General features: G+C 32.5%; 1 protein-coding gene across 1 annotated transcript; it reads right to left on the bottom strand.

The window, feature by feature from the left end:
* Positions 1-1,643: 1,643 nt before the first annotated feature.
* Smox (Smad on X) lies at positions 1,644-9,597 on the bottom strand. Its single transcript, XM_013321708.1, has 12 exons — positions 9,159-9,597; positions 7,383-7,476; positions 6,859-6,964; positions 6,398-6,497; positions 5,967-6,080; positions 5,580-5,659; positions 4,989-5,175; positions 4,389-4,486; positions 4,055-4,162; positions 3,468-3,612; positions 3,026-3,149; positions 1,644-2,595 (listed from the first exon to the last, which is right to left on the bottom strand). Exons 1-11 carry the CDS (start codon positions 9,359-9,361, stop codon positions 3,026-3,028), a joined length of 1,359 nt encoding a protein of 452 aa, XP_013177162.1. The 5' UTR covers positions 9,362-9,597; the 3' UTR covers positions 1,644-2,595.
* Between the last annotated feature and the right edge of the window lie 246 nt (positions 9,598-9,843).

The raw sequence follows: 9,843 nt of genomic DNA, 5'->3' as shown, positions 1-9,843 counted from the left end.
AATAACTACTGCGTCCCCCCCCCCCCGGGGCGCGGAGTATGCATAAAGCATTCCTCTCTGAAAAAAGGGTCCATTCTGACTGAGAACAAGAGCAGCAATCACAAGTAAAATTGAGCTTTACAAAATTGGAATAAGGTTTTCAATTCTTCACGCCTTTTCAATTCACATAAACCTCTATTCTCTTTGAAAAACCAGAGACAATATGTCAAGGCAAGTGTCACTGGAAACACACTTTCAATAATTACTGTAATCTATTTTTGTACATGTTCCGGCAATGCAAACTTAAATTATCTCCGTTTCAAACGTATCCAGAGCGATCTCACAGCATCCCAATCTTATCCCCACATCGACTTCCATCACATAGCACCGCACCATGATATTAACCTTTTCACTTTGAGAATGCATTCTTGTAAAAAAACATATTAGTCCGGCTAAAATATGACTAGTATTACATTTTCATGTGCTTTATGTTGTAGGTTTCCATTGCTGACAAAATTATGTAAAAATATATCGTCAGTCAACTTATGTCATTTATAGTCGACTTCCACTGAATTATGAACTGAAAAATTATATTTACATTGTTAGTAATACGGACATTCTCTTTTTAAATCTATGTATAAAGAGTAAATTGTTTAGATAGGTTTGTTATAATTTATTTTCTTTTTTCGACTTTACAGATATCTGCAGTGAAAACCCAGGGTTAAAGAAAGCAAATTATCAGTTATAGTCGGCAGTGAAAGTTAATTACATATTGTCCAGTAAAGAATATCGTATAAACAAAAAAAAATTCATAAATACACGAAAATAAGGTTTAACATGCATTGACATTTCGTTCAAACAAACCTATTGAAAAAACATTTTTTAGTTACATTTCAGGATTTTTACTTGTGTTTTATTTTATTAAATATGAATAACATAATTTTAAACATAAATACTAAAAAGTTATCATTAAAAATTAAAGTTTTAAAGCAACAGATTGTAAGTTTACATTCCCATTGACAAAATTGTAATTACTTTTTTTTTAAATATACTCAAAAAGGTCGATACAAAACACTAATATAATGCCTCTCCATAGACGTATCGTCGTTACCAACATTCCAACACTAATAATCTTTTATCTCTTTCTATCGTAAAACGTTTCCAAAATAACCTCTCTCTTTCTTAATATCAATTTCGTTTCCCCACAGATAAGTGCAAACTACTGGGTTACAACAATAATTTTTGATTGCCAAGAATTATGGAAATTAAGCAAAAATAATTAGTTTCAAAATTTTAAAAATCTTTATACGACAAAATTAAAAAAAACCTTCTTAGTTGTTGAACAATAATAAAAAAAGTTGCCTTAATAGAATAAAACCTTTAAAGTTTATTTTTTTATCGAGAAATGATTGATGCCACAGTTTTGCACAGTTAAAAAATATAATTTATTTCCTCACTATAAATGAATACGGAATTCAAATTCCATAACTCTTAGCAATAACGATAAATTTACTTTTAACATTAGCCAATTTTAAATTGATCAATATTCTAGAAGAAATACTTATTTTCATTATACGATCCCTCGTCCTCTGCAGTACATAGAGTATTCTAACTTTATAAATAGGGTTGCCACAAATATGTTACACTTCAAAATTATTATTAAATCATTATTGACAACCATAATAATAAAAACAGTACAAATGTAGGATTAAAGGTACTTAGACATTATTTAATGTTTAAATTTGGTTTAAGGTTAGCAAAAACATCATCAACACAATCGTAATTAAGAGTACTAATAATGGTTTAGGAGCGCCCCAAATAGAGGTCTTTTGTCTCTGCCTATCACTCTGGGTGAGAGGCGTGAGTTATGTTTTTATATTAAATGGTTTATGTGGCAACCCTACATACATCACCTAACCTAAGCATATAATTACGTTCGCAAATTATAAACAAAATTAAACAAACAAAAAGTCTATACATATTGTATATAATGCATAAAACTATAAAATATAAAAATCTAATTATTGTAGTGACTGTAACAATTCTTTATATAACTGTAAATGCTTTACAATGGCGAGATATTAAAAAAAAATTGCAGATTATTTACATGTAGAAACATAGGCATTGTGAAGTCACGACAAACATTTATGTAACAATATTTGGGTTATTTAAAATAGGGTTGCCAACAGAAAGGCAATTTTTAATAAAATACTTTGATTATTTTTTTTAATTATTCAATTCTCTTAGTAAAGCAAATTTATACGATTAAAATGTTTGTCGCGGACTAGTAAACTTGTTCATTAATCTATAGTTAAAAAATCCATTAAATGTATATTATAAAAAGCATTTAAAACCCCTAAAAATCGATAAATTGAATATACATTTTTGTTATCACAAATGTGATATAGTCCATTAAATTTTGAATTTCTTAATAGTATTAAAATATACCGTCTTATATTCTAAGATGAAACATGTTACAAATGTAAACTTATCACAAACTACAGTAAAACAAAGTTAAGACTCATTTTGGAGGTAATTGTTTTGAGCTACCCTTTATATTTTACAACTGAAATGGCCAATGTATTGGGGATTCAGGAATAATTTCTGCCGCAATATCTGAAAATGGAAACAATAAATGATAAATTACCGTGTGGAAGGAAGTTTGATTCGTACGTGCTTGGTATCATGTGGGCACAGCCACGCCCACTGGTATTATTACCACGCCTCTTTGTTATATTGTGAATAATTTTTTTTAAACCAGAAATACAATAAATAAAACGTATGGAATTTGAGGATTATCAAAAGTAAATAATTTTAAAACTCATAATTTTAAAATTTACACTATGTACATATTAGTTAACTTTTTAGTTATAAATACAGGAACTTGGGTGAGACATTGAATGGTCCTTATGGACGACCTCCATAAGCGAGACACTCGGTTTAAAGAGAAAACATTATAAATAAGAATATTGCGGTCCCTTAGTTAATACAATTACTTAGGTAATAGGTATCGTTTTTTTTTAAGACATGAAGTATTCATAATAACCTAGGACATGGAGGAGCAGGGAAGGCGCGGGCTGCCCATCTGTGTGAGCACGCGGTCCAGCCACTGCAGCGGCCCGTTCAGGTGCAGCTCGATCCAGCACGGTGTTGAAGTCACCGTTTGACGCCTGCGCACAAACACACATACATGTTAACACAAATGTTTGTAAATACGAAAGTGAAATTCCGGAAACCATTATTTAAGGAATTATAGTCGAATCTGGGTAATCGAGAAACCTCTACAAGCGAGAAACTAGGGTAAGAGAGAAATCTTTATAAGCGAGAATAATATTGCGGTTCCTTGGACTCTACTTATTCGAGGTTTGACTGTATTCTTCCACTCGCACATTAAGTTTATAAATATAAGCACTACAAGTATTCCTCATAGAATTACCGGTCATGCGTCACGCTAGTGGAAAAGTGCCTCAAATCTTAAGGTCTTGTACCTGTACTCGGCGCCCCAGCCCTTAACGAAGCTCATACGTATAGTACACATGCGCGTCAGCTGGAACACCGCCTCAAAGCCTTGCGACACCGACTGCGACAACAGCGCCGCGAACTCTTGGTTGTTGAAGATCTTCAGATTGCAACCTGAACATATACAAAATACACATTTGTACAATGAATTAAAAATACGACTTAAATATATTTAGTGAAAAAAAAACAAAGAAATTATGACATATTCTTTGAAACTGTATACTTGATAAATATTAACAACATATAAATACACAGTATATTACTTTCACTAACTGTCTTCCGCGATTTCGTCCGTGCGGAATTAAAAACAAATTTAGTAGCTTATGTCTTCTTTCAGTTATTTCTATATCTATGCCAAATTTAAGCAAAATATATGCAGCCGTTATGGACATACCTTCAAACAAACATCCATCTATCCATCCATCTAAACATTCGCATTTATAATAGTAAGATTTGACTTTTCGAGAACACAATAATACACACATTCAAACATTAGACTGATTATATTCCTCCATACTATCTTGTATGGATACTAAGTTATATTAAGTTACCTTACCGGGAGGTATTTTGCAAACAGTGGCAGGATGCCATCCATAGCGCTGGTTGCAGTTTGGAGATTGTACAAATATTGATGAGTCACTGAGGCATTCTGCAAACACCTCGCCTGGAATAACAAACATTGTAATTTAGATCTTAAAACCATTATGAAAAAGTGTTATAAGTGTTAAACATACTTTGTGTTCTTCCAATCTATGTTCTACATCTATGCTAAATTTCAGCAAGATCCATTAAGTTGTTCTGGAAATATCTTTTAACAATCCATCCTTCTATTAAAGTAATTAACTATGATTAAATTTGAGAGTTTTATCCCATACAGTTAAATGTCTAACCTCCAATGTAATACAGCCTGACTCCTTTGCCGATGTGCCGTCGCGTTTGCTCCACAACTTCGTTTCTATTCACATTCGATAGCAGACCCAAGCAGAACCTGTAATACATTTATAAGCTATATAATATATAGAAATAGATTTAAAAAAAATAAAAAATTGTAGCTCCATCCCTAAATTTAAAATTAAAGAGAGCAGACAAATTTAGTTAAAACAAAAGATAACGAAGCAGCAACTGTTGTAAAGTACATTTTTAGAATGACCCGATTTATTAAAGTTAAAATTGTTTCTTGTATAGTCTACAGAAATCGATTTGTTAGTAGAAATGGTTAATTGGACCAGACCTTTTTTAAGAGAAATGATGGGGTGTAGTGTTTGATTTTAAACTCCATTTTGCCAATATGCTAAACTATCTGTTGCCTGTGACTTTGCCCATGCTGAATTTGATATTTTCTATTAATAAATATAACCTAAATCACTCAGTAATAATGTACTTTTCTAATGGTAGAAGATTTTTTGAAATCGGTCCAACAGTTTTTGAATTTGTTTGTTACATACAAAAATAGTAATCATTCCTCTTTTATAATATTAGTATAGAATTACCTCTCACTATTGCTGGGGTCAGTAAAGCCATCCACAGTGATAGACGGCTGCGAGGCATGGAAGGTCTCCCCCACGCGTGTGTTCAGCTCGTAGTAGCTGATGCTGCACCAGAAGGCAGGCTCGTGGTACAGCACTGGTGCAGCCTCGGTGGCTAGACCCGGAGGTGATGGTGTCAGTCGAGTTAGACCTTCAGTACATAAGTTTTGTTACAGAATTTTTTGGAACACAATCTTACTAATATTATAAATGCCAATATTTAGATGGATGGATGGATGTGTGTTTGAACATATCTCCATAATGGTTGCATGGATCTTTATGAAATTTGGCTTCGATGTAAAACATAGCCTGGAGGAACATAATGGCTACTAATTAAGTTATTATTTAATTCTGTGCATAGGGAGTCGTGGGCAACAGCTAGTATGCAATAATAAATACGTATTACTCTACGTATATTCGTAATTGAGCATTTGACAGACCATTGAAATAAAATTGATACTTGTATCAAATGATTTAAGTAATGAATATTAAGTTAGCGAGTTTGAGATAAAAATTTGAATAATATAAATAATAAATTGTTGATTACAAACTCACTCATGTTGTCATTATGGTCCATGGGATCGCCGTCCTCACTCATGTAGCCCGGCGGCGGAGTCTCCACTGTTGATGAACTCCTATACAAATATCACCATATTAATATTGAAAAATAGAAATTAGGTCCAACTGCCAAAACATTCAAACAAAAAAATAATTTCCATTCCTCTCATTCCCAATATAACTGGTATACAAGAATGTTTATAAGTGTCTCTGAGGTGGACACTCTAGTTAGTACTGTTAGGAAGAAAATCCGACACAGTGACGGTGTACTGGCGCAACACTAGCCTTATTAAAATGTCAACGTTTATGTCCCCTCACTGACACTTGACTTCGTAATAATGTCTAAAAGTACATATGAAGTATATGTAGCATAACACTACTCACACGTGTACGGTTGTGTTGCCTGGCACTTGCTGAGCGAGAGTGGCCTCCAGGTAGAGGGCGCTGTGCGCGCCGACGCCCACCACGCCGCCGCTCTGCATCACGCCCAGCGACAAACTACGCAATTAATTTTAAGATTATGATTATTTTTTTATACCTGTATCATATGACAGTAGTGCTCAAAATCAGTGCCTTGCATAATATAAACACTAGTTGGCTTGTAAGCTCATATAATTCCAGGCCAGCACTACTGTCCTACTGTACTGACATAATGTATACCAGGCATTAAGTTCAAGAAGATCACTGTTTCACCTGTAGCTTTTCCCATAAATTTTTAAACAATATTTTTGACACAAGCAAACATTCAAACCAGTAATCTAAACTAAATTTAAAGTAACATATATCTAAAAAGACTGATTGTAGTTATGTCTTACGCGTCGGTGTGGTCGTGATGCGGCTGGAGATAGTCTGTGTAGGGCGGCGGCGCGCGGATCTCTCCCTCCGCACAGCGAGGCACCAAGATAGGCGGCAGAGCTGGAAATTCCAATAATATTTAATACCACCTCTTACTAAGTCAGCGTTGTTGACTAAGACCGATTCACCATTAACTTAAAGTAAGCTTCATCTAGACTTGTCATGAAAAATTATATTGTGCTCTATCAAGCTTAGCACAGTATGTGTAAGATAATTTTAGCAATAATATTTATGTCTTAGTTGTTCTGACTTTGTGTGTGTGCGGAATTAAAAAAAGAAATTAGTAATAAATATAGCCTATAGCAACCTTTTCTTAACAGTAAAAGAATTCTTTAAATCGGTTTAGTAATTTAAAAGTGTATACAATGCAAAAAGAGAAATCTTTCCTGTTTATCAAATTAGTATAGAAGGTTATTCTTACCGGGCGAATCAATCTTGTTGTAGTGATAAGGGTTGACACACACTTCGTCCTTTTTTAATTGGTATGCATAAATGCAATGGTCGACTGGCTTCAATTCATGCTGGCTCTGGGAACAAGAACTTATTCCTCAATACATGTTTTGTCTAAACAGTATATAACTTGCATTGAAGATTTACATATAATATTAACTGTGAAAAATTCTAACACATTTTCACTAAAAATATTTGATAGAAAAAATGTTTAGTGCAAAAACATTAATATTCTGTGTTCAATGACATTTATATAAATTGAGTTAAACAAAAATGGATAAGATAAACACAAAGACAACCTTGGAATATTTATAGGAAATACTTGAATCAAGTTATCCAATATACCAAGTTTTTGGCTACACCATCTATCACATTGTCCGTACCACATCATCAAACATAACCAAAAATACTAAAATTGTTCATGTAGGTCTTGGACGCCATATTCAAAGTTTAATATTAAACAATATAACTTAAAATGGTTTTTAGTGTACTAACTTGTAGCTGCGGCCAGCGCCACAGCCTGCAGTAGATGACATGCGGCAACCCTTTTCTATATTGACCGTTCACAATGTTATCACTGGGCTTCGCTCTGTAAAAAAACATCTATTAAGAAAATTGCGAAACAAAGATACTGAAAGTACTGACTTATGTTTATGAATTGTTGCTAAAATTATATTATAAATAAATCTAGATAAGTGAGAAATGCCTTTAAATGAGTGTCCTTGTCCAATCCCGGCAAGTAACCTCCACAAGCACAATACTTGGGATAGAAGCCACAATAAGTGAGAAAAATATTGTGGTCTACCATATATGTAAGGATTGTATTGTTAATTTTGTGTTTTAACTTCGCAGTAGTATCATCGAATCATGCTACGGTAAAAGATTTTATGGTATTGTTTGTTGCAAACCTTATCTAAGAAAACATACAATATTTTTAAGATGACTTCAGTAATACATAACACACTATTTTCACAGACACATTATTGACAGGTGTTAACCCGGAAAAGAAGCTAGGTAGGTTTTAAGTTAACATTTTAAATAGAAACAACTGAGTAAGTAGTCTATTATAATGTCAGTGTAGAATTAGTTCACTTTAAGATATACACACAATAAGATCAAAACATTTCTCAATACAACACTCCATCACTGAACTAAAAGCAAGAAACCACAGTTTCAAACTAGTAATAATTTCCCTATTAATATAGTTGTTAAAATATTAACACTTTACAAACAATTGAATGACGAAAATACGTGCAATTGTAAAAATCTTTAAACAAATGATTTGTTTGATTAGACTACATATTGCTGTTTGAAGTAATATTCTAATAAGAAATGATAATGAAAACACAAGGTCAATAACCAAACTAACAATTACGATTTTAATAACCAAATAAGAAACTAATAAGAAAAAATAATAGCAATATTAAACGTTTCCATGCGATAAATTTCCTTTCGTAATTGCGAATGAGTATTTAAAATCCATACAAATATAATGCTTTAGAAAATATTACCTGAGTAATAGACGAAAACGAGTAACTTTAGAATGTGAAATATAATCAATGAAGTAAAATATATCTTCAAGTATTAATCTTGCATATTTTATCGGAAATTGACTATTATTTCGTGCGGAAACTAAAAAAGTAGAGGTCCGAAATTCGCCGCCATATTGATAAAAAAGCTTCGATTGTTTTGACGGCGATTTGACCTTCCTTTTTGGATTTTGCGTCCTGTCTATGGTTATGTAACTAAAATATGATGGTCATTGCATTCTACGGGGTCAATGTGCTTTTGCTACTTTGCTTTTTGGCAAGGTTATATTCTACGAAAGACCAGTAATACAGAGTACTTAATTAATAATAAAGCTTCTTTTAAACGCGAATTACATACGGAAAGGCGTATAAGGATGCCTAATAATAACTTATTGTTCATAAATATAGTTCGAACGAATATTTCTAACCAAAATTATGGATGGATGGATGGATAACATTGCTTTAAGATCCATTATTTCATGTTATGTTTTAGAGCAATTAATGATTTTGGAATACTCACATCCTAACTGTTTATAATTCCTGTGACTATTGCTGAAACTCAACTGGGTAAGAGTAATAATAAATGAAATTTCCGGGTGTGAACAAAAAAACAACAAACATAAAGAAAAAATAACTAGATTAGAATGGGGAGGGGGAATTTAAGCAATCAAGGTCATTGTTAGACGTACCAAAACTCTTGTTATCAAAATAAAAATAAAGCATAAAGCAATCAATAAATAACCTGGGAATTGTGACGCATTTAGTATGACTACTTTGACTAGTTATAGCCTTTTCTAACTCCTCGAGAGCCTCACTTTTCTTTAATTTCTTAACTAAACTTTTTACAGCCTTTTCTGACCATTTATCTTCTGCAGCAGACGATCCTTCGGGACCTTTTTTCCACTCTAGAAGTCGTTTCACTACTGGCGGCGTTCGCGGAAACATTCCGCCAAATTTCACTTTTTAAGTCATTCAAGGAAACGAATTTACATTAGATTAACAAACAATGCACACTTTTTATTTAAGTCTATGTACTATATTTAAATTAACTTATCGGCCATTACAATTACAATTTGCGAATGTGATTAACAAAATATCAGTATCAGAATAGATAGGAAAATGACAGCAAAGTTGCCAATCACAATCATTAAAACTTCCATCAATTTTCTTGAAACATTTCCTGTACAAATAAAACAAAGATTCAATTTTAAATCAGTATTGTGTCGTACTTCTTTTGCTTTAAAACTTAAGATTAATTTTCCGAAATATAACAAATAATTACGGGTTATATTGTTAATTTATCTGTCAGATTTTATTTTTAGGAATAAAAAGATCCTTCATTTAACATTATTTTAAAAGTGTATCAATTCGTAAAATTACATTTTCTCGTGTGCAAACAAAACGATACACATTTCTTTACAGAACTA

The sequence above is a fragment of the Papilio xuthus genome, unplaced genomic scaffold (genome assembly GCF_000836235.2).
Source record: "Papilio xuthus unplaced genomic scaffold, Pxut_1.1 DF825946.1, whole genome shotgun sequence".
Lineage (NCBI taxonomy): Eukaryota > Metazoa > Arthropoda > Insecta > Lepidoptera > Papilionidae > Papilio > Papilio xuthus.
This window is presented reverse-complemented; position numbering and strand designations above follow the sequence as displayed.